Source organism: Bidens hawaiensis, unplaced genomic scaffold, assembly GCF_021521415.1.
Source record: "Bidens hawaiensis isolate Kalapana, Puna unplaced genomic scaffold, B.hawaiensis_p1.1 tig00011076_1, whole genome shotgun sequence".
NCBI lineage: Eukaryota > Viridiplantae > Streptophyta > Magnoliopsida > Asterales > Asteraceae > Bidens > Bidens hawaiensis.
The window spans coordinates 191,329-217,001 of NW_027491854.1; the positions used below are offsets into that span (position 1 = coordinate 191,329).

General features: G+C 35.1%; 2 protein-coding genes across 5 annotated transcripts; both read right to left on the minus strand.

Moving 5' to 3' along the window:
- Positions 1 to 6,919: 6,919 nt before the first annotated feature.
- LOC143537003 (putative WD repeat-containing protein C2A9.03) lies at positions 6,920 to 16,419 on the minus strand. 4 transcript variants are annotated; one of them, XM_077030875.1, is made up of 10 exons: positions 15,896 to 16,235; positions 15,683 to 15,861; positions 15,405 to 15,563; positions 15,235 to 15,321; positions 15,020 to 15,154; positions 14,838 to 14,948; positions 14,658 to 14,749; positions 14,468 to 14,573; positions 7,476 to 7,562; positions 6,920 to 7,373 (listed from the first exon to the last, which is right to left on the minus strand). In XM_077030875.1, the coding sequence occupies exons 2-10, from the start codon at positions 15,806 to 15,808 to the stop codon at positions 6,960 to 6,962; spliced, it is 1,317 nt and encodes a 438-aa protein (XP_076886990.1). In that variant the 5' UTR covers positions 15,809 to 15,861; positions 15,896 to 16,235; the 3' UTR covers positions 6,920 to 6,959. The 4 variants fall into 4 exon arrangements, with proteins under 4 accessions (XP_076886990.1, XP_076886989.1, XP_076886988.1 ...); XM_077030874.1 differs by lacking the exon at positions 15,896 to 16,235 and adding an exon at positions 16,242 to 16,419 and having other exon boundaries at positions 6,921 to 7,373; XM_077030873.1 differs by lacking the exon at positions 15,896 to 16,235 and adding an exon at positions 16,242 to 16,396 and having other exon boundaries at positions 6,921 to 7,373; positions 15,683 to 15,852.
- Positions 16,420 to 17,540: 1,121 nt separating this feature from the next.
- On the minus strand, positions 17,541 to 24,309 carry LOC143537008 (aspartic proteinase 36-like). The gene is made up of 10 exons (XM_077030882.1): positions 24,059 to 24,309; positions 23,355 to 23,484; positions 23,005 to 23,255; positions 22,230 to 22,448; positions 21,978 to 22,137; positions 21,787 to 21,860; positions 18,841 to 18,928; positions 18,372 to 18,444; positions 17,843 to 17,914; positions 17,541 to 17,744 (listed from the first exon to the last, which is right to left on the minus strand). Exons 1-10 carry the CDS (start codon positions 24,307 to 24,309, stop codon positions 17,596 to 17,598), a joined length of 1,467 nt encoding a protein of 488 aa, XP_076886997.1. The 3' UTR covers positions 17,541 to 17,595.
- Positions 24,310 to 25,673: the final 1,364 nt, after the last annotated feature.

Below are 25,673 nucleotides of genomic sequence, written 5' to 3' on the forward strand. Positions count from 1 at the left end.
ATTTTACCAAGAAATATGCTTCGTAATTGAGGGCCTGGGTTTTGGTAATTATTACTTGATAATTGGTATAATTCGTATGAAGCAGACACGCTGTTAACTTTGTTAGTCGCCGGTTATAATACCAGATTTTTCTTGATAATTGAAAGGAAGTAAGCAACTTTAACAATTACATGTATAGTTTGTATATATATTTGTTAGATTATAAATTAGAAGGTTTCCTTAGTATTAGTTTTATGGCTGTTAATTATATATTATAGAATTAATACAATGTATTATAGAATTAATGTAGTAGGTTTTTGTGTCAATTGCTATTAGCGTTTGATAAAAGACTTCTGTTTATCGAAAGCTTTAATGTTGTATGTGAGCTCTAGATGTTTATCGAAGGCCTAGTTAAAGACCCATTACTAGTTTATAACTCGTTAAACATGTTTGTTACAGCCCGTTTATAATATGATTATATGCCATCAGCCCGTTTACAACTCACATATAACTTGCTCATAACCCGCTTATAGTTTGACTAAAACAGTTTATTACAGCCCGTTTTTATTGACAGTTTGACTTTTTAAAAGTTAAACTATCACACTAATTTTTATAATAATTAGTTTAGGATCAAAAGGAGTGCTTAGTAACTGGTTGTTGAGATTACAAGTCATTTTGGAGCTGCAAACGGGCTGGTTAGATTTTAGTTTGACATGGTTCAAAAATTTTTATTATTATTTCTGACCCGTTATTAATTGTTTTGTAGATTGAAAATTTGCACTTGGTTATCAAGGAGCTCGTGAAGGAAAAGAAGATAAAAAAAGATTCAATGGGATTATTGCGGAGTTGATGGCTGAAAAGGAAAAGGATAAGGCGGAGAAAGATGCAATTCTTAATAGGTTGACTAACATTGAAGCTATCTTAAAATCTGTGGTTGGATAAGCAATTTTATGTATTATAAAGCCACGTTAACACACTTTATTTTGAATATTTGGACGTGCGTTTGGATTATTTTATTAATTGGTTTATTTTTGGATGTTTTTATTTATTTATTTTTTTGATAAAATGGCTAGACAATTCAAATTGATCCATCCAATATGGCTGCTGTTTGAGGTGTTTGCGACCGCAGCGGGGTTGCAAGATTTGCGACCACATCGGTGGTTGCAAGATTTGCGACCGCAGCTATGGTCGCAAGATTTGCAACCGCAGTTGGTCGCAAGATTTGCAACCACAGCAGTGGTCACAAGATTTGCAACCGCAGTTGTTGGTTACAAGATTTGCAACTGCTTTAACGGTTGGTCGCAAAATGTAATAGCAGTCGGAAAATGGTCGCAATAGAGCAATTGCGACCTGCGTTTTTCCAACCGCATTTTCAGTTGCAAAACGGTCGCAACCGGGCAATTGCAACTGTTTTGCGACCGAAAAGATGGTCTCAAGTGCCTTGTTTTCTAGTGGTGACTTTCCGGTAGCTCTTTTCATTTCAACATCAACAAGCGCCAGGAACGTTTCAAAAAATCAAGCCGAGCGCAGAGATATGAAAAAACAAGGCTGCCGCAGGGAACATTTCTGTCAGGATGTCAGAAAACCGGACGGCCACTGGGAAACATTCTTGTAAGCTTTTGTACACGTGGCGTTTGGTTACTAGTTTAGAATAAGTGGGCGGACTGGTGGATTTTAGAATGGACATGATAGAACCAGTGAGATTTCTGTAGACAATTTTGCATCAGATCGGCCAAAATGGACAATTTAATTATTTTCTCATAAATCGCTTGGTCGGGTTAATCCCAAGTCAAACATGAAATGCTCAACTCTCTTCTTAACTTTTTTTTCATGTTTAGAAAAGAAAATTTTAATTTTTGTTATAAAAAATTTTGTTCAAATACTTGATTTTTTACCAAATTATTGTGGGACCCACTAGAGCACATATAATAACCCGGAATGCTTCTAAGATAGTAATAGTCTAATAACTCTAAAATTTTAGAAATTGTATACGAATACTTATATTTGAGTTTTGATATTTTTTTTATGTTTCAATTAGAATCTATTACGAGGAAACAATTAATAATTTAAATAAAGTACGTCATATAGAAACATGAATATAATCAAATATTCGATCGGCACGTGTTTTATTCCACACCAAGATAATTTGAATGCCTTGACTTAATCTTTTCCTATTAATAAGTCTAAATTGTGTCAACAAACTAGTCTAAAAATCTGGATGACGAAACCTTTAATTCAAATTTCTAATCGGCAATATATATTCCTATAAAAACTCTCCTTGCTCATAATAACCGCACAACCTCCATCCATTGATGCGCTAGCAAGAAACCATCGCCTGATCACTACCACCAACGCCCGCTGCAAGTCAGACACCAACGCCGTTTTCGTTAGTTTGCATTTAGTTTCGGCGGCATAAGTCGTGCACTGCCACTCGTTTCTGGTTCCCTCAAGCACCGACCACCGTTCTCCCTCCACGAGTAAGTCACCATCCGCATCACGTACCACCACCGTTCAAGTTCCGCCTTCGATTTGTTTTGTTGAGAGAAACTGATTTAGTCGCTGTCACGTTTACGTACATCACCGACTTGTTTGACAGCTAAGGTAACCGTCCGCTCCTTTTCCTCTGGCATGTACGCCTGATTTAGTTGTTCGGATGTGGGCGTATGATCGTTGATTTGTTCCGGCTATAGAAAAAAAATTGTTTAAATAGAAACTATACTCATTGATAACTCATGCATGTTATTAAAGAAAAGAGGAAAAGGGTTCACGTGTGTTGCTTGCTAACTGACTATTTTCAGATTAAAATTTAATAGGTTGTAGTGTTCACGTGCATGTTAATGTATATAGGCTAAAGTTAACAGAAGCACCATAATGATATATATGGCAGCCTGTATGTATGACTTTAAATCAAAATTTGAAACTTGGATGTTTTATGAATAAATTAAACATGAAAGTCTTTGTGATTATAAGTAAATGAATAAATAATATTTCGAATCCAGTTACTTTATTCCTTTATAATGAGGTAGAGAATTAAAGTTCAATATTTACTTATTGGTACTTGTTATTTTTTTTTTGAAAGCTTTAATAATCTTATATAAACCACCGAAATAAGCATATGACCAAAAACGTTTTATGGATTCTTAAAAGAGTCATCCCAGGAAAAAAATCAACGAATCATGCATCGTAATTTATGTTCGTATATCTAAATTAAAATGTAAATAAACCATAGGTTCTCATACAATTGGCGGACAACATTGACTTTACTTTGGTTTTCACTTTTGTTTAAGGTACGGATTCTGTTTTTCTTCACTCATAGTATTGGTTCTAGTCCATTTTATATTCGATGTCCGTCACTTCGTAGTGCGGATTTTTGTTATTTAGTTCGGTTTATTCGTATGATATGGTTATATTAATTTTATAGCATGCAATAGGTTATATATATTTTGAATTCATTATTGCATGTTCCTGTTTAAATATCTTTTAGTTATACGACTTTAGTTCAGTACTCTGTTACCCGAGCATTTCTGACTTGTTGTTGGGGCGTCAACGACATGGCACTTATCGTGACAGTGCGTAATCAAAGTTCACGGCGTCTCTGAAAGTACTCATGTAGTACCTTGGCCACTTAGAGGCGTATAGATCGATCTTAGCTCCGACTCCTGACTACTGACTTCTGTTTGAGATGGAACAATGTGTGCACGCCACCCACACCGTCTCCTTGGTGCATGGACTAGCTAGCTGTGTACCCCTCTGTTTAGGCTCTGGGTGCTTCCGTATTACACGACCTATTTATTTTAACATCATCGTCGTGTATTTTAGTGATTATATTTTGTTTCGCTATATTTCTGGTCTGTTTTGATATGTGTATATGCATTTGGTTAAATTTGAGTATATTCAGATTACGTCCCGATCATGTACCGGATTATGTTTCGCATCTAATTATAGTTCGGTCTAAAACATGGTTTATATCCGCAATAGTTTCAGTTTCAGTTCAGTATGTGTTTTGTCTTATATATGCCTTTACCTGTACTATTGTTCTCTCCGTTACTGGGCAATTTTTGGCTCAGCCGTAGTTTTTTTGTTTATGTTTGTCTTATTTGTTAGCAGGTAATTCGGGAAATCGGGGAAATCAGTGATGAGAGTAAATTTGAAGCTCAAGAATAAGGACTTGATTTAATTTTCTTTAAGCATTTAATAAATTTGACTTAGAATTTCTTTCAGTGTTTTTAACTCTTTTGGTTGCCATGGGATTCTTTTCATTTCATTTAAATGGTTTTTGTTTGATCTATGATATCTGTAATAGTGACACGTCAGCCTGCTCCGGGTTGGGGTGTTACAGCACATGCTTAGGCTAAGGGTAATGGAGCTGGGTTGAGCCCCAAGTGATCCAATCAAAACCCGACAAGTAGGCGATGGCATGACCTTTGATCAAGCTCCTGCATCAAGCCCCATAGGGTGTAGTGGGGCTTGATTGATCACCCCCAAGTATTTAATTCACCCCATGTTCAAAAGCTTGTTCAAGCCCCGTGGTCCGGACCACTTGGGCCGTCCGCACCCTTGATCACTTGAGGGGTGTAGTGGTGTGCGTGAGCCACCTCACCCGCCACCTGGACCGCGCCCCTCCCTTCAACACCCCCCCCCCCCCTTACCCACAGCCTTATGCATGGTTGATAACCTTTTGTACCTACACTGTCTTTGCAGTTTGCACCACTCTCATTTTCTTCCCTATAAGGATCAGAATCAGAATGTGTACTACAAGAATAATCATTTGACCAATTAAGAATGGCAAATGGGGACTGAATATGGAGATCTAGGATTCAACATGTTTTGGATAAAAATCAGCTAAAGATAATGTATCCAAATCTGTAATTGTAAGGTTTAGTGCTAAGATGATCACAATGATTATGTGAACGAAACTGGAATGAACATCATGATTTGTTGCGAGGAAAAACCCCTTGATCTTGTTTAGATCAAAGGAAAAAAAAACCCGGGTGATGACAACTCGTCAATCACCAATTTATTAATCACAAAAAAGGTTACAAGTGTTATGGAGATTGCGATCAGTGTTACAATGAATGATAGTGTGTAGAGAGAATTATGAGTTCTGCTCTAGTGTGTGAGAATACAAGTGATATCTAACTGATCGTTATCTCGATATTATAAAGAAAATACTAACTAACAATATTTTCTAATAATCCGCCACTCTTCCACCACTCCTTCAACGTTCATTGACCACGTGCTGGGAGCTTCCAGTAGCGAACTTTGAGGTAGACTCAGTCATATAGTCGTTATAACTAGCTAACACATCACCATTCAAATACAATCATTAGTAAATAAATAATACCGAGGATCCTCGATCCTTTGTAACTTGAGACATATCTCAAGGATAACTTATCCATAAAACAGTCAAGGATAACGGATCCTCAGCATAAAATTCATGCCCTAACACAACATAAGCATGATTAGCTTTCCTGCTAGTCGTTTTATAACCCATAATTGTAAATTCATGATATTTGTTATACATTGTTTTAGATCGCAAAACGTTTCGCTAAAAACACACTCAGTACGTACTTTTGAAGATGTTTTAAATTGATAAATTCGACATAAAAACAATGTATGTATATTAGCATATAAGAGGTAGAAACATAAACAAACCTCGTCAATGATAGCAGAACTGAAGAGGTATGTACCCGCCTCAACACCAAGCAAGGCGGGTCAACCCACAAGATAAAGACATTATGAAGGCACAAAGCCAAAACCCAGGCGCATCGCGCATACAAAACATGCTCAGGCATCATATGCTCGCGCATCACATATGCGCGCGGCGCATATCGCATGCTCTTGCACATCACATATGCTCGCGCGTCACATATGCGCGTGGCGCACCAGCGCGCGGCGCATATCACACGCTCGTGCATATCACACCTGCGCATGAAATATCTGCGCGTGAGAATAAAAAGAAGACTTCGCGCATTCTCAGGATGGGCGCATATCACACGTACACATAATCAACCTCGTCCTTATCCAAATCAGGATCAGGGCAACCTTGATTGTGCACGTCAGACACTCTTCTAGAAGGCATCTTTTTAAGGAGTAAGAATATGCTGATGTTGACAGCTGCCAAATGAAAGGTCGACAACTCAGCATGACACATGTGCTACCACATGATTACAACCAACGAGAAAGCGCCAGGTGTCCCAGAGGACACGTGGCGCAGTGCGATTGGAGGAGGCCAACGAGGCTGAGCCCAGCCAGTGGAAACCCTAGCACTATAAATACAGCATCAACTCCACTTTGATGACACATTCATTCACACTCAATCATTGACAGTTACAAGCAGTGATATCACATTCAATCATATTGAATTATATTCACTCACAGTCAGTTACAGAAAACACACAGTCACACAATCAAGAGTATTCAGCGATTCAGCAATACTCTTGAGATTTCACTGACTCACACTTTATTATCTTCTCCACAAAGATACTGATTCTCACGCCGGAGGGTTACCCCAAAGAGGACCCCTCTGTCCCTTTCTGAGGGGTAAGTAACGGCGCTGTTCATTTTGTAGGTGGAAGAACACGGATTCAAAGGAACCATCGGTGAAACAGTTTAATCATACCCGAGGAAAGTAGATCTGCTACCAGTGAGTAGATCCACGTTTCTTCAAGAACAATTTAATGAACACGATGTTATGTATAAAAGGTAGTTTTTGACATAAAATCGTGTTGTGTATAAGAGGTAGTTTTTGTTTTTGTCCTTATTTGTTCAAGCCGGTGTTTGGCTCTGTTGGTCCGGGTCCGGGACATCAAAAAAATGATTAATCAAACCGAGAAAGAAAGTTGCCATCAATATATAACATATATAATCCAAACATAATTTAACAATACATTCTCTTCAAAGATTTTCACCATACATTTTTATACATGGAAGCCTATGTATTTTCCAACAAACAGAAACAAACAACTCAACTTAAGTTATCAAACAAACGAATCTAGATATCCGTACTTATGTCGTTTGTTGAACTGTAGCAGGCTGGGATAGTTTTGGTCCGAGACTCCAATGAAAATCGTTTCGTCATCTGGACTGAAAGAAACACCAGCTATTTCCCCAAATAAATCAATTTCATGCCTCCTTTCATAGTTCAAGCTGGTGTTATAAACATTAACAAAATCCGCAGCTTCTGCAACAACCAAAAACTGCCCATCTGTTGAAAAGCGAAGAGATCTAATCGCAGCCATGTTTCCTTTAAGAACGGTGACCGGCTTTGTATGAGTTCTTACATCCCATACTCTGCATGTCTTGTCTTGGCTGCCAGTAGCAAAGATTCTCCCATCTGGGTGCCATGCAGATGCAAATGAGTAGTCCCGGTGACCTTTCACTGTCCCAACCGTCTGCCAAAGAAAAGAGTTGCAACCCGCAAAAGAATGTCAATAACTCAATATTAAAAATATACATCTACAAAAAATAATAACTTTATATCCACAAGTTCTTACCAGTCCAGTTATAGAGTCTACAAGCAATGTATCCCGATGATCACCGACTACAGCTATTAGTTTACCATCTGGGCTCAAAGATGTGTGCTGCAACAAATAAATGGGTTAAACGTCATACGAAGCAATACTCAAACAAAGTGTGTCATTTATATTTAAAAATCTTCCGTAAAAGTGTTTGCAGGTAGCGCAAACCCAACCCGTCCACCCACCCATTTCAAGAAACTCACATTCACTGTCCAGGGAAAACGGAAACTATTCACCGGTTGAAATCCATCCATCTCATATTCCATCACAACACAAGTGTTGTTTGATGCCATAAAATGCTTTCCACCGCTGCAATGTGACAAGAGTTGTATAAAAATAACACAATTACAGAGTCGCAAATAATGTATTGTAGTATATATATACATCACAGTTTATTAATTACCTCAAGCTATTGTATATCTCAATACCATTTGTTATGGCATTAATGCCTTCATAACTTGTTCTTGTACAAAAACTAACACCATGTCTATCCAATCTCTGCATCATTTAATAACACACGCAGATTACAAGATAGAAAACGAGACATAAAATAACGAGATGTCAATTATGCGTATGGCATAAAATTTAATATTGTTTGGATGTTGAATACAGAGCCCAGGTATTTAGATATTTTGGATTTAATTGAATTATTCCGTCTAAAGATATTTCATGGCGGTTCAAGATATTTCCGTTTAATCAGGTAAGCAGTTCAATATATGATCAAATTACCTTACAAACAAGCTCGCCGCGAAAACCTCCTGCAACCAGAATACCATCATCGACTGCGAATGTACTAACCAAAGTTCGTGCAAATCCCTCCAACAAACTTCCAACATGTTTCTGTCGACCCAAATTAAGTATCAATAATATTCAAACATAAATAACAGAAAGGTTAGGATTTTATGATCAAACTTATAGTACCTCGGTAGGCGCTACGTGCCCAAAAAAATTAACGGTTTCCGTTAACTTTTTTGATAATGACGACCAATGCACAATTGAGTGGTTAAACAGGAGATACACGTCATGCTTTGTGGTAGCCCATACCAGGTTCCTTAACTGTAAACAATACACAATGTTTAAATAAACGAAACACGCATTTTTTCACGGCTGATGAATAGAAACCACGTGATTAAGAAACACAAGTATTGATATATACAAACCTCATAATGTAATATTGTAGGCCTCACTGCTCTTGAATTATGACAGAAGTCATAGTAGTAACCGCCCTTTGGCATTTGTTTGTATCTCTACAGATATAAAAGATTGTCATGATATCGAAAGCGAAAAAGGCACTTTTTTATATATGCAAGCAACAGGAGTGTACGTACATTATCAACAGCATATTGAATGTTTACATTGTTTCTATAGTGTTTGAGCCTCGCACGCCTATGTTGTTCCCTTGTTAGATTGAATCTATTCCAGGGAATGCCCTGAATATCTTTTCCCCTTCTTGCTTGTGCAGAGGTCGTATCCGTCACCTTCGTAAAAAGAATAAACATTTGAAACTGAATATACTAAGCATATAACACTACATATAACGTAAAAATACGGAATAATCTTAAGTTAAAAGGTATAAAATCGGTAATTTAATAGCAGAAAACAAATAATACTAGACTTACAAGATTTTGATTTTCATTTTCTTCTTCATTCACATCGTCTACAAAATCTGACCTGTACCCGTCTTCTGCCATGAAATCTATTTAATCTATGCAAGTTATAGACAGCCAAGAGGGGATGCAATTAAAAAAATCACCCACACGAACCGATATGTATATTAAGATAGTTACAAGAAATAAAATTCACAAGTTTAATTTGTTAAATTGCTATAAATTCATCCATTTAGAAGACCAATCAAAACATATAAAAATGAAAAACTAAAATTTAGTGTACATGAAAACTAAATAGCTACAATTTCTTTCAAAAAAGGAAAAATTAAGACCAGTCAATGTATAATAATGCAAAGTACTTCCTCAACTTAACAACTCAAGATTCAAGAAACCCTAGTTGATCAATTAGCATAACAAAAACAGAAAACCCGACCCAAATTGCTGAAATTTACGATCCATTACAAACCCAAAAAGATGCAACACGTGAAATAAAAAAAATGTAACTTATACGAAGATGCGTATTACTTTTTAGAGCGAAAATCTTTTTCTTTGTGGTTTTCTGCAACAGATTTAGAGCTATCACTCAGCCTAGTCTCTTCTTCTAGTTTGTGTGAAAAAGAAATGGGAATATAAAGGAAAACGCCACAAATGTAATATGATTAATGTAATTACAAAGGTAATATATCATAACATAGCGTAATATGATGTAGTATGATATAACATAATATATATATCAATCAATCATACTCACTATAACATAATATAGTGTACTGTAATATGATGTAATGTAAATATATTAAAATATAATATTATTGTTATATTAAATTTATTTATTATTATTATTATTACCATTATTTTTTTAGTTATTTTTTCCAAAGTTTCAAACCTACCTCTAGTGTTCAAGTCGAGACCACCATTTTCGGTGACTTTTATGGTCAGCCCCCATCAAACGCTTCAACAGTAGCATCAAATTTATCATTTAAATTAAACTGATAAAATTTCTTCGAATTTGAACCTAAATTGTTAAACAACTCGTTTGAATCTTTTCTTCTGTTAAAAAAAATGAGAATAAAAATGATTTCACAAAACTAACCTTTCAAATGTAAAATCAGGATAAAACTTCCAACAATCTCCTTTTAATCTTGATTCTCGTATCACCTAGCTCTTGAATTCCAAGTAACAATGTCTATCTATTCACCTTAAGTCTTGGATAATTGAAATGTTACAAACCTACTAGAAAACTAACCAAAAGCAACTTAATACTTAGGTTAAAAGGATTGGTTATCACATTCGACCGGGCTATGCATGGTCGAAGGGTTTGACAATGCTATCTATGCTCTCGTTTCAGTAATTAATCCCCCTCTCTGGTTTTAAAATACTGTTCAGTCGATCTACAAGTTGAACTGCGTATCATATACTTCCTTAAGATGAACAAAAATAATAACAGAAATTTGTTATTGAACACGATATTAAATAAATAAAATAAAAGTAAGTATATAACTCCTTTCGGAAACTAGTTACAATGAAGATCCATACAGCTAATAACATGCAAAATCAAACTTTAAGACCACAAGATCGAGACTAGAAGTCTAATATATACACACCGTAGAGTTTGGTTAACAAGAAAAAATTAGCAAAACTATTAAACCAGATAGTATGGTTTGATAATGATTAGCCTAATTAAAAGAAAGCAAATGAAGCAAGTAAGAAAGACTACTGATCATTACCAATATAGAAAAAATTGTCATTTTACGCTCAACTAATCTGTCTTTGGATAAAGATTAAGCAAAAGAATCTAGCATATGTATAGGGAATGTATCAAATACAAATTCTGCAGGTTTTGTAACCACCAAAAAATTGCCCGAACCGCACCATTGATGCCTTGAGAACTGATAAGGGAATTATTTTGTATGTACAAGCAACAGGATTGCACCATATCGGGAGCATTACCCGTTAAAGAAATGCTTTCATAGTTTCTGCATTTTATTTCCCTTGGTGGGGAAGGGAAGGGAAATAAAATGCTAAAAAAATTAATTTCATACTCGTTCTTTAAAATTGGATTTTAAAATATTATGAGAGAAAATATGTGTGTATAACATTAACTACCTATTAACTTTTAAATTTTCTTTTTTTTTCTTTCATTTTCATTAAACTCGGGAACATGAATTGAAATGACGCATTTTCCTTCCCCTCTCTTTCTTTTCTCTTTCAGTTCTCCTCCCTTTCTTTTCTATCCTTAAATGAAACTCGGGAACACAGAGGCCAACATTCGTGAGTACTTGCTTGAAGGCACGATGGTGCGGTAAGATAAAACTTGTTCAATTCAAGGTTTCAACTAGTATACGTCACATACTCGCCTAGTCTCTCATCATCACCCTGGTTTCGCTGAAACTAATTTGTAAGAGCTATGTCACACGAAACACCAAGTCTCCTCTTTATCATTCCACCACAAGTTCATTGGTTTGTTTAGTGTTTTTAATTTGTAAGAAAATTAAACATTTAAAAAGAAGTTTTGATTAGCATTTGTAGCTTGAAAATTAATAATAACTCAATTAGTTGTTTTTTAACAATGTTGGCTTAGATTATTCACGTAAAATAACCAAAAAGAATCTAACTATACTAATAAAAGAAAATAATGAGGATGATGTGACAATCTCACATTCATTCTTGGTCTAATATCTCTTCTCATTCATCCTACATATCTATGGGTTATGGAGCAAAACCATATTGACAAATGTTCTAATTTTCTAATCTTTTATCTAATTCATCCTAACTATCCATTGGTTATGGGTCAAAATAATTTTGCCAAATGAGTTATAATTTAATTTATAATTCTCTAATTTCTCATGTTATTTATCCTACCTATCCATGGTCATGGGACAAAACAATTTTAAGAAATGAGTTATAATTTCTCTTCTAATTCTTTAATCTCTCATCTCATTATCATAGTTATCCACAGGTAATTGGTCAAAACAATTTTTGCAAATGTTGTATATAAAAAAAATCGAATTTGTAAATTTGAGATTCTATACTTCTTATTGTTTGTACTATATATTTTATCTTCTTTTTATCTATAATTTTGTTCATTCTTTCAGATACTGGATTTTTTTATCTTTGTTATTTTACAAATCCCGTGTATTGTTCAAACGCTAGTATCTAATATATTTAAAATTATTTACTACTTTCACATGTAACATTATATACTTAACATTATTTTTTACATAATAATAATTAAAAAAAAGTATTAAATAATATAAATTTTATTTACAATTTTTATAATTTCTTAATTAGACCATAATAATATTACGTTTATATAAATTATAAATAATTTATAGAAAAAAACAAAATGTGGAGCGAAGTTAGAGGAGGCGCCGGCGTGGAAGGAGAAGATCGCGAGGTGCCAGACCGCCGGTGTGGGAGAAAACAATCGCAAGTGGGGAGATTGTGAACGACATAAATATTTTGAGGAGAAACTATAGGGTAAAGAGTAGAGGTAGATTGGTAATTTTTGTTCAAAAAGTCAAAAGCTATTTAAAAAACCAGGTTTTGTGGCTTTTGAAAACAAATTTTCACCATTTTCAAAAGGCCAAAATAAAAGGCATTTTTATCAATTTCGCACAACTTTTTTAACTGATTTTTGAAAAAGTCGATAAGTCATTTCAAAAACTCAAAACTTTTTATAAATTCAAATGTTATTTAATACATTAATGTATTCGGTTTTGATGCATGTAAAGGATATGATATTACTTATTGATGACGAGTAGGCATTACATAAAACCATATGAGTATGTGACTGAAAAGTTTTATAATCAATCTCGTTTCCACCCCAAATATTTCGATATTTTTTGTCAGTTCCGGGTTACTTTTGTGGTTACCACAACACAACCACCAGGAGGAGTGACACGATGCAACTCTTAGTCTTGTTAAGTTAAAGCTTTACCCAACTGGGCAAACCACCCATGGCCACTAACGAACACCATCCCCATCGCCACAGCCATTGTTTCCACCATCACCAAATCCATCATCATCGCCACACTGACATAACTTATGTTGCCTTTGCTACTTGTCGCCAGTAATCATACAAAATGTAGCGTGTACCGTGCACGCATTTTGTTCTTTCGTTTTCGTTTTACTTAATATGAGTATATGACAAATGTGGACTTTAACATAAAGATCTAGGATTCAATATAACTTTGATCAGGTAGTGAATTAAGGTAATAACAAATCTACTAAAAAACTTTAAAATCCTAAACATATTGACAGGTGACTCATGGGACAGCATAAAAAACAACTTAAGATCTTAAATTTGAATATGAGAGATCTTAATCGGAAGATATCTCTTACATATATATGCACTATTCGTTTAACCCTGGTTGATATTATAGCTACCGTTAATATAAATTATAAAGGTTGTTATATAAAACTCGTCCATGTGTTAATCGTCAAGAAGATGAAGTTGGTTTCGTTTATGTTTGTTTGTTAATACGATAAAGCAACACGCACAGATTTGACTTGGTCAAAAACTACAGAACATAGAACCAAACTTGAAAGAAAGTTGCCATCAATGGCAGCATAAGCCAACCACAATAACAGACAACAAGCCTTTCTCGACTCTCTCTCTATACATTTTCTTTCATGGAAGTCTTATATGTCTCTTCCAACAAACAGAAACAAACAACTTGACTTATTTTATCACACAAACGAATCATGATACCCGTATTTATGTCGTTTGTTGAACTGTAGCAAGCTGGCATAAGTCCGGTCCCACACTCCAATGTAAAGCGATTCATCATCGGGACTAACAGAAACGCCAGATATTTCCCCAAAGAAGTCAATTTCTTGCCTTTTTTCATAGTTTAACTTGGTATTATAAACATGAACAAAATCTGCTGGCTCTGCAACCACCAAAAACTGCCCGTCTGATGAAAAGCGAACCGACCGAACCGCACCCATGTTGCCTTTAAGAACCGAGACCGGGTTTGCAAGATTTCTTACATCCCATACTCTACAAGTCTTGTCTTGATTGCCTGTAGCAAAGATTTTGCCATCTGGATGCCATGCGGTTGCAAATGAGTAATCCAGGTGACCTTCCACTGTGGCAGCCATCTGCCAAAAATTATGATGTCATTATTTGAGATAAAATTAAAGTATTATGTTTGTATTCACTAGTTCTTGCCTTTCCTGTTGTAGAGTCTACAAGCAAACCATCAAGATGATCACCGACTATAGCTATGAGTTTGCGATCTGGGCTCAAGGATGTATGCTGCAACCAAAAGGAAACGGCTCAAACGGGTTGAAAGTCATACAAAATGTATTCAACTGCATAAAACATTCTAGATTTTTTAGTATAAATATATATACATTCACTGGCCAAGGAAAGTGGAAATGATTCACGAGTTGAAATGCATCCATATCATATTCCCTCACACCACAATCGTTGTTTGACGCCATAAAGTGCATTCCACCGCTACAAAGTGAGTAATATAAAAGTCAACAAACTAACAATAATATGTTTTGTGGTGTATATATACATATAACATTTCATAATTACCTCAAGGCATCATATATCTCAATGGCATTTGTTATGGCATTCTCTTCATAAGTTGTTCTTGTACAAAAGCTAACTCCTTGTTTATCCAATCTCTGCATCATTTGGTAACAGATACAGAAAAAAATTTAAAAAAAATTGAACTTTTAATTAAAAGAAGTAGGTTTTGTATGATCAAATTACCTTGCAAGCAAGCTCTCCTTGAAAACCTCCTGCAACTAGAAAATCATCATTGACTGCTAATGTACTAATCTGAGTTTGCGTAAATCCTTCCAACAAACTTCCAGCATGTTTCTGTGGGCCCATAACAAGTATATCAGCACAGCAAAATCTCAAAAAGACTAAAAAATAAATATATAGTGTACCTCAGTAGGTGCAACGTGCCCAGAGAAATTAAGGATTTCTGTCAAATTTTGTGATAACGAAGACCAGTGCATGATCGAGTAGTTAGACATTAGATACACATCATGCTTTGAGGTAGCCCAAACCAGATTCCTTAACTGCACACAACACACAATACATGATGTTTGAAAAATACACATTTTATATGATTGAACGAACATACTGCAACGAAACAAACCTGAAAATGAAGGATTGTAGGCCTCACTGCTCTTGTATTATGGAAGAATTCATAGTAGCTACCACCCTTTGGTTTTTGTTTGCATATCTGCGCACATAAAAGGTTGCAATGAAAATCAAAAGTGGAAAAAGTAATCATTTCTATTATATATACAAGCAACAAGATGGTACCTTATCGACCTCATCACCCGATAAGGGAACGTTCTCATAGTTTCTGTATTGTTCGAGCCTCGTTCGTCTATACTCGTCTCTTGTTATATTCAATCTTTTCCAGGGAATACCCTGAATATCTTTCCCGGTTCTTGCTTGAGCAGCGGTCGTATCTGTCATCTTTGTAAGATATTAAACACTAAAAACTAGATCTAATTTCATAACCATGGAATAAACTTAAACTAAATAAGTAAAGTATTGGTAACATAACAACAGAAAAAGAGAGAAACTAGACTAACTGTATCATGAACTTCAATATTTTGATCGTCATCATCGTTTTCTTCTTCGTCCACATCCTCTACAACATCCGACATGTCACCGTCTTCCGCCATGTAATCGTTTTGATAATCTTCGTTTTGCGACATTCAATCAAGCACGAGTTAAGATGCTATCTTCTTCATCAAGCAATCTATGCAAACTGTAGGTATAGTTTAATTTGAGTAAATTGGTACAAAATCATCCATTTACAATAAAACAAACTTCATCAAAAGCAAATACAATTAAAAAACAAAACAAAAAATAGTAATTCCCACTGAGGCATTTCAACAAACAGTTGGTGTGCATGAAAACGAAAGAGCTACAACTTGTACCCAAAAGAAGAAAATAAGGCCAATTAACGTCCAATCAAGAGCCCTAACTGATCAACTAACCTAACGAAAACAGTAATAAGAAAACCCAACTCAGATTGCTGAAATTGACGATCTAATTACAGGGTAACGAGTGAAATCGAAACAGTAACTAACAGAAGGTGTAAATTAGTTTATGGAGCAGAAATTGAGGGAGATTCGTATGATTTACCTGATGTGAAGAAGAAGAAGATACTTTTAGTTTATTGTTTTCTGCAACAGATTTGGAGGTGTCAATGAAGCTCAATTTGTCTTGCTGTTTGTTTGTGTGTAAACCAAAAGGGGAAAAAGAAAAGAAAACCCCACAAGTCTATCTCCTCATTAATAATCCCTTCCCATCTACTCTAATTAAAAACCCGGGTTCGGTTGTTATCGGTTAGGTTAGATTTGTTATGGTAATAACACTAAGCCCAAAAGATAAAATAGTAAACATAGTTAATAGTGTTGGTATGTGTTTAACTTTTGATAAAGCAAAAAACATATTTAGAAAGATGTGTTTTCAGTTGGTAAAACCTGCTCGTTGTGAATGCAAGTTGTTGCGAATTCGATTGGTATCGGTTAAGCTCGTGATGGACTGGTAATTAAAGCCAAAAAAAATACATTCGTGAAAGCCCAAATACCATAATTAACATATTTAAAAACAAAGTTGGAAACGGAAAGGGTACTAAACTCAAAAATATAAAATTGTCAACATGCAGTCACACATTCGGTTATCGATTAGGTTCATTACGTACCCAACGGCAAACCATATGTAAAATAAAACCAAGTACAAATTCAAACATATTAAAAGCACACAAAGAAATAATAAAAAAAAAAGAATATTTCGCATTAAGCCATGCATTTTTATCTTATATATAACACATGTATGATATGATGTAATAAACACGATGTGGTGTAATAGGTGTATAACATGATAAATTAATTATATTGATTTATTGTTGTGGTAAAATTAGATATTAATATTTCAAGTGTTCGATAACAATGCAGACTTGTAATATGACCAATGATACTTTTAAGTTTTAACTATTACTTCTGTTGCAAAGAACAATCATACTTGTTAAGGTTAGATGTTTGTATTAGATGGTTTGGGCCTCAAACAATCACACTCATCAGGGCTAGGGTTGCATAGGTCAACTTGAATCGGTTTGGCCTCAATCGAACTAAAACTGAAGTTACGGTTTTTTCGGTTTTAGAAAACTGTTCGGTTTTTGTATGTGTTCAGCTTTATTATGGTTCCACTGTGACATATAGAATGTTTTGGAATTCACATCAAAACGTTATATTTCTTTAAACATGTTTTTTTTTGCGTTAATTAGTTACAAAAACGTAACCACATAAAAGATGGTTAATCTTGCACATTGGACAGCTAAAACGGGTTCACTATTTGAAATGGTTCTTAAAGTTATAGTGGTTCTCATTTTAACTCGACACTATGTATTGATTTTGCAACAGTGGTTCACCATCGGGCATCCTTCGAGTACTCTCATGCATTTAAACTATGATTATAAGATGTACATGCATCTTTGCTATATGGCATGAATTATAAGTACAGAAATTAATACCAAGAATCTTATAAACCTACTATTAATCAGACTGAAAGCAGATGATAAATTGTGAGCACTAACTAAATATGTCCCTCCGGTGATGTCGTCCTTAAGAGTGATGTTTGAAGAACCTATAAAAATCAAACAGGACAACAGGTACACCCAAAACAGTTAGTTTAAAAAGAAACGAGTCAATCGAGTTCCATTTTCTAATTTCAATAAGACTCACAGTTGTACTCGGCCCATCCAATTGTCTGATTTTCGAGATCATACAAGACCAGCTTATTGGAGAGTATTAAATCTGCAAAATTAAAAACAAACAAGCTAGGAATAAGATGCAACTTCCATAGACTTAGGGCCCGTTTGTTTTTTTTAGAGATTTAAGTCTGAATCTGAATACCACATCTGAATGTTAAGAGGTGGTTCAAATGTCTGAAATCTGAATCATTAAGAGGTGGAGGCTAGAGACGAACCTCTAGTCGTCGGAGATGGAGCCTAGTCTCCGAGTTAGAAGTTAATGGAGGCCGGAGACAAACGTATGTTTTTTTTGGGTTAAGAGGTTTTCAGACCCACTAAAAGCTCTTACTGATTCAGATGCTATTAAGACGCTAAACCTCTTAATGCCAGAAAAAAAACAAACAGCCCCACGTCTGATTACGTCTGACCGAATCAGACGTTTTCCTCTATTCAGAGAAAAGAGGCAAAAACAAACTGGGCCTTAATTAATCTTATTAATGTGCTAATTATTATATAAGCACCTCCCAATACAATTTTGTCTCTTATACTTGGATCCATGTCATTCATTTGCCACCCCAAACACTTTAAACCACCCTGCAAGATTTTGATGCATTAATTCATTTTATTAAATAGCATAATAAAAAATAAAAAAAAAGACAATTACACATGTCACTTACAAATTCATATATACCCCTTAAAATTATTATATATGTACAAATTAAAAAAAAAATCAGATATACCCATCCAAACAACTTAAAACTTCAAATTTTCCAATAGTAAAATTTACAATGGGACCACTATACCCCTCTCTTTCTCCTTATACTCCAAATTGTGAAATTGGCAAATTCTCATACCCGAATGCAAGTTTAAGGGATGGGTACATATGTCATAATTTGAGAATGGGTATATCTAATGTTATTGGTCAAGCAGTTGAAGTCCTGCACATAAATGGTTAACCTCTATACGGTATGCAAGACAAAGGATACTTACATAGGAAAAGAGATAATCATGAGGGTAAACGTTCGATGAAAGTGAATTTTCAAAATGGAATGTGACTACAGGAAATTCATCATCAACACTGCAAGCATAACATCAGATATTTATTACACCTTATCATACTTTACGTTTGTGACCATTCGTTCATTTATGCTTGCTCGTTTACGCTCTTTTATGGTCGTTAGTTTATGTTTGTTCTGTTGGACTTAATTGGATCGAGTAACACGAACAACACCGATATTTTGTGAGAACTCCTCACGACTCTTTCAATATTATTAAGAACGAAAACCACACAAAATACAATAACTCTAAACCATCTATTTATACTAAAACCTTAACTTGCTTACCAAGAAACCTAATTAGACTCAAACTAGGAAACTAAATAAATTAATAATAATAACCAAAACTTATTCCTAATTTAATAAACTAAACCGACTCAAACTCAAACTCTTTAAACTTTAAACCTTTATCAAGATTAATACTTCATTCACCCCCTTAATCTTGATATGGACTCGTCAATCTTCAAAATAGTGTTGGATCCAAATCTTCACGAACCAAATTAGTAGCTTCCTCTTCTGGTTTTGGCCCGGGGCACTCATATGCAAAATGACCATACTCGAGACAATTATAGCATCTGATATGAGCTTTACCTCGACCCATACCTTTCTCCTTTTGATTTTCACTGGGTTGGAACCGACCACCTCTACCTCGTCCAACGCCACGTCCTCTACCTCGGCCACGTCCATGGTCACTTTTCCCTCGTCCACAACATTCACAAACATCCTCTTCTATATTTGAACTTTCCTGTCCATCAGTTTTAGTTAGCAACAACTTACTTTGTCCGCTATCACCCGTCTCATCTTGCTCTCTGATTCGTTCCTCATAGGCCTTCAACCTGCCTATTGCTTCTTCGAATGGCATGGTGTCAAGATCTGAATATTGTTCAATAGAAGCAACAATCTGAAGATACTTCTTTGGCACCGAATCTAACAGCTTTCGCACTAACACTTCATCTTCGAGATTTGAACCAAGACTAGTATATCTTGAAACAAATCCGGCTAACTTTCCAGCAAACTCTTCAATCGTATCTGTCACCTTCATTCGGAGTTGCTCAAATTCTCTTCTTAAACTTGCTAAACGTGCCCTTTGGACCCTGTCAGCACGAAGAAACCTTACACGTAAAGCTTCCCATATGTCTTTCGCACTTCGGTTCCTAGCAACTTGAAGGAGTATATCCTCTGGTAAAGCTTGATAGAGAATTGCTCTTGCAATCTTGTTCTTCTTTTCATCAACGGCCCCACCGGTTACCGGCTTAATTGTCTCCCACAACCCTTGTGCATCCAAAACTGACTCCATTAGAATTGTCCAAGTGTTGTAGTTCGTTGTTGTCAACTTTGGTACTTGAAACGAGGTGTTGTTGTTTTCTCGAACCGGGACATTCCCTGCATTGTTTGCATTATCAGCCATTCTTTTCTTCTAATCTTCTTAACGTCACACATATCGTCCTCTTTGATCGCTCACACAGATACGATCACAGCGAATCACACAGATTTACGCTATTGCTTCTTTCAACGAATCACACAGATTAACGTTGCGTTTCTTCTTTCAACGAATCACAAAGATTGACGTTGATTTTTCTTCTCGATCGTTCACACAGATACGACCGTCTTCGTCTTCTTCTTGATCGTTCACACAGACACGATCGTCCTCTTCACTGTTTGATTGTTACACTATTGCAATCCGTCTTCTCAGGTGGGTTCGATCTTATTCCTTGCTGCTCAAGTCTTCGGTTCGGTTGCTTGGCACTTCTGTTTGCGTGGTAGAATAATTAATTCACCAACATGTTTTTGCTTCTGGTTTTTCGATCAAATTTGTGGCCTAGGAAGGTTTCCTTTTAAAAACTAAATAATTCACACCGTTGCTTTTGACTCAAGCAAGTAAACAAGCTGTTTATTTTTCTTTTCTTTTTCTATCGATTAACAATTAATAGTTGTAGCCATGGATTCTTTTTTTTCCCTTACCACCTTGCTTGTGTGCTTAATCTTTATACAATGATGCGTAGACTTTTTCCTAGAGCAGCTTGCTAAGTTTCCTCCTTGCTCTATCGACTATCTTCTCTTTATCCCACTTTGATACCAATTGTTGGACTTAACTGGATCGAGTAACACGAACAACACCGATATTTTGTGAGAACTCCTCACGACTCTTTCAATATTATTAAGAACGAAAACCACACAAAATACAATAACCCTAAACCATCTATTTATACTAAAACCTTAACTTGCTTACCAAGAAACCTAATTAGACTCAAACTAGGAAACTAAATAAATTAATAATAATAACCAAAACTTATTCCTAATTTAATAAACTAAACCGACTCAAACTCAAACTCTTTAAACGTTAAACCTTTATCAAGATTAATACTTCATGTTCGTTTACGTTCATTAATTATTCTTTTAAATTTTTTGGTCAAAACACAAGTTAGTCTATTTATATCATCGTACTCAGTATATCCCACCAATAGCAAAACACAAGTTAGTCTAGTTTTAACAAATTTTGGGCATCACACCTTGCAGTTCACATTATCTTTTAATTAATTTTAGCTCATTTTCCTTCATCTTCGGAATTATGTTCGTTTGCTTACATTCGTAAACTGTTTGTTATACTGTTAAGTGTTAACGAACGAAAATAAACGAACACGAACACGTTCATTTTCTTAACGAACAAGCAGAAACAAAGAAAACACATGCATTTAGTTGTTCATGTTCAATCGTTAGTTCGATTAGGTTAAACGAACGAACACGGGCATGCCCCATTCGTTTGGTTCATTTACAGGTCTACTTTTATCATTGCTTTAACATAAGAAAGATAAAAAGGTTACTAAAAGCCTCATTAGGGATGAAAATTTATGAAGAAAGAAAGTTGCATGAAAACAGTTACCTTCCATCGAATTCAATGCATGTATACGAGTCGTGATAAACAATTGATCCCATAAGAGACTTCCTTGATACTATCTAAAGAAAAAGAATTAAAAAAATACATATAAAAGGTAAAAACTTTCAAATAAGCCAAGACTGACCAGTTTAATCAACAGTAAATGTAAATGAACACAAAAAACACCAAGTATTTACCTTATCCACCAATGGTGTGTAGATCACTTTTGGGAGATATACCAATGTTGTACCACTATCTATTATTGCCTTTCGCTTTACTGTTCCATTCGAATCTATTGAAAGATTCAAAAACTCTGCACCAACCGCAATTCCCGTCACATTGATAGTGTAATGTATCCTAAAAATTTAAAAGTGATAAAACTTTTATTGAATGTCTAAAATCAGGAGTTCTACAATCAAACAAGAAGAATTGTAATTATAATCACTTACTCGTTTGGGATCAAATGTGCTGAATTAACTTTTGGCTTGATAACATGCCCAATTGCAAAAATACCACCACCGTTTTTTAAACAATGCGCAAACATCTTTTTAACTTTCCCAGAAGAAGCCAGCTGTGATATGACGGATGCATTTGTATTCCCGAAACCAAGAATTCCATCAAACGCGTCATCTTGAGAATTTAGGTTGCCAGATTGTATAGTACCGCACCTAATTAGAAACAATAATATTATTAACAATGAGGAGCTGATCTGGCATACTCTTATTTGGATCAGTTGGATAAGACAAAGCGAGGAAGAAAAAAGCCAAACTTTAAACGGGCCTGACTTGGGCTCCGACTGGAGTTACAAAACCCTGACCAGTGGACGGAAAGGTCTTGACGAGCCAGATCATGTGGCAAATGCCATAGGCAGTTTGTCTCAGCTGTTAGACCCAAATTCCACTATTTAAACAACAGGTTTCTAAGATTCTGCAAGCTTTAATTTCCTTCCATATTTACCATAAACGTGTAAATCACTTATTAGCGTAGTTTACGTTTTTTATTAGTCTTAAATTTAGTATTTATGATTCAGAATTTTCTTCTCAATTGAGAATTTTTTTTCTCTGTTCTTGTTTACTTGCCTCTGCTCTATGCCAACAAAGGAACTTGATAGATAGGAAAAGGTAAAAGAGCAAACCAAATGAATGAATTTTCTAAAATTTAGGAATATCCCAAATATGCATTATATACAACTCGAAGAAAGTATTAAAGAAGATCTAGATGTACCCGAAAGAAACATTTGCATTTTCCGGCCTAGTTTCCATGTCACCGGACACGCTGTTATATTGGATAACATCTTTCACCATGTAACCCGAACTCTCACTCCCATCTCCATAGCTCACATGATACAGACAAGATGCATTAGCCGTGCAACCATGAACTGTATTGACTTTATTGATGTCCTTGCAAATCTGATCATGACATGTCACTGGTTTTCCAGTAAACGAAGCGTTTTGATCATATGGTGTAAGGTCCATCTGTCATAAATAGAATATGATACAACATGTTTACCAAATATGATGATGAATAAAACTAGGAATGAAGAAAATCAAGACACAAATATGAAATTAAATTACCCCACGATAGCCTTTCTTAAGACACTCTTGACATTGTATGCCATTGATCCATGTTATATCGCTTCCTGTGTCCACTTGCACATAATATTCCTTTGATGGTGTTCCTATTCCAATTTTGGTATAGTAAAGCCTGTTACAATTAGGTTCACATATCAGCTACACTCTTCCCATCTAATTTAACGCCATCAAACAACGACTTTCGTTTTGACCAGAAAAGTCAAACTTTGAATACTACTGGTCAGAACAAACGAGCTGTTTGGCCAAAATCTAGATGAAAGTTCTGACCATAGAGAGTCAATTTGAAAATTTTTGGTCAAAACGGTTTTCCAACCTCTATCTGACGGCCGTTAGAACAATATTCAAATGGCCGTTGTAACCATTGGGGTCAAACTTTGAAAACTTTTGGTCAAAACGACCGTTTAAGTAATAGAGGGACATACAACTAATTCATATGCCAATTATATGATTAAAGATTTAAATCAATGTCAATGTGTAACCTGATTAAACCTCTAAACATATACAAGCCCTAGTTCTCAACGAAATTCAGAATTACGTTTACGTAAATTCAGATTAATCTCATATAACATATAAATCAAACATAATTAATTAGTAATTACAGCAAATAAGCAAAACATGAGATATAGAGAGAATGTGTATGTGTGTGTGTATATAATAATAATAATAATAATAATAATATAACATACCCAAGGGAATTAGGGCGACCGCTTCCACCAACAGAGATATCAACGCCAGTAGCAAGAGGATAATAAAAGTGACGGTAACTGTCATGAGCTTTAAGCCTACTAATCACCGACCGTTCATTCGACGTCAATTTCGATCTGACGTCGAAAACTACACCGTGAAAATCAGTTGCAGCGGCAAAGGAAACGAAAATCAAAGCCAGAAAGTACTGTAACCAGACGACGAAGGTGGAATTAACAGAAATGGAGGTCATGATGACGACTGTGTATGTATGTATATTATGGTTTGAATTACCGTTGACACGTCACTTTGTACCGGCGAGTGAGCATGCAACGGCAGAGTTGAGTTACAGTGAAGGACAATGAGGTGTTTTATTATTACTTTATACCCATTTTTTTAGGCTGATTCAATTTTTTTATTATTTTTTTTTGACTTCCAAATATACTTCTTTCATTATGTAGAAACATAGATATTACATCAACATAGCAGGTAGGCGGGTAACAAGCTGCGTCACCACCCCTTTCTGAATTGCAAACCCTAACCTGCTAAAGACATACATCTGCCCCTTTGGAGTCGACAAATAGTTTTTGTTTTGTTTTTACTGCTAGTCCAAGATTTTTCAATTTTATTCTTCTTAGTAATTTCAGTTTTTATGTTTTTTCCTTTTTCTCTTTTTCATTTAATCCGATATTATCAATTTATTTGTGTGATTTAATTTAACCAAAACACTTTTATAAGATAGAATAAATATAAATAGAAAGTATATATAATTTAACTCTCTCTCTCTCTCTCCCTCCCTCTTTCTCTCTCTCTATATATGTGACGTGGAAAAAACAAACTTTGGGTGAACGGACACCAAGATCGTTAAAAACAAATAAAGATCAAGGTGTTGTCAATTGTCAATGAAGTGTGATTGAGTTTAAAATCGTGATTCTCAATTCATAAACAGCTGAAATGAGATCTTCAAATCATATAAGAAATCAAAGTTAGCTTATGATTTAGGTATAGTCAAAACTTGAGTAATTGATAGTTTAATAGCGGTGTCGATTGGTTGGGTAAACCGAACTAAAATGGCATTTTGGTTTCGGGAAACCAATCTGTTTTTTGATTTATAGTTTTGTGTATGGGTTTGATTCAACTATGGGTCGATTCTTGATTTTACATTTAGGTTTTAAGTGTTTAGGCCTGCAAAAAAACTGAAAATAATGAACTTGTGTCTAAAAAATTCGATCAAGACTTTTTGTAGCCACTTATTAATGAACTTCAGTTTAGGGTGGGGTCTCTCTCTTGTCCTCAATCACTGACATTCTCTTTCTTACGGTCAGTTTTTTTTATCGAGTCGCTGGACATAAATATCTATATTTCACATCTCTCTCAACTTTTTTTTAAAAAAAATAAAACATTTAAAATAAACAAATATATTAAAAAAATAATAATTAGATTACATAAGGGTTGTTTTAGAAACATTTTACTTAAGGTATCCTTAGTATGACTCTAAAAATATCATCCATGTTCGTCAATTTACTTAAAGTCAACTTCTCTTACAATATCAATCTTATTAATCTATTAAATCAATACAATTTTGCCACATGTCTTTCTACTATGATGTCCACATAG

Coding starts and splice junctions, on each gene's coding strand:
- LOC143537003 (XM_077030875.1), bottom strand. CDS start 15,808: ATGTCGCAAAACGAAGATTATCAAAACGATTACATGGCGGAAGACGGT. Junction 7,563..14,467: donor ACTTTCCTTGGCCAGTGAAT/GTATATATATTT, acceptor TATTTGTTGCAG/CACACATCTTTGAGCCCAGA. Junction 7,374..7,475: donor TAGACTCTATAACTGGACTG/GTAAGAACTTGT, acceptor TTTCTTTGGCAG/ACGGTTGGGACAGTGAAAGG.
- LOC143537008 (XM_077030882.1), bottom strand. CDS start 24,309: ATGACCTCCATTTCTGTTAATTCCACCTTCGTCGTCTGGTTACAGTAC. Junction 22,138..22,229: donor GCACATTTGATCCCAAACGA/GTAAGTGATTAT, acceptor TTAAATTTTTAG/GATACATTACACTATCAATG. Junction 18,445..18,840: donor ATGATTATCTCTTTTCCTAT/GTAAGTATCCTT, acceptor AAAATCTTGCAG/GGTGGTTTAAAGTGTTTGGG.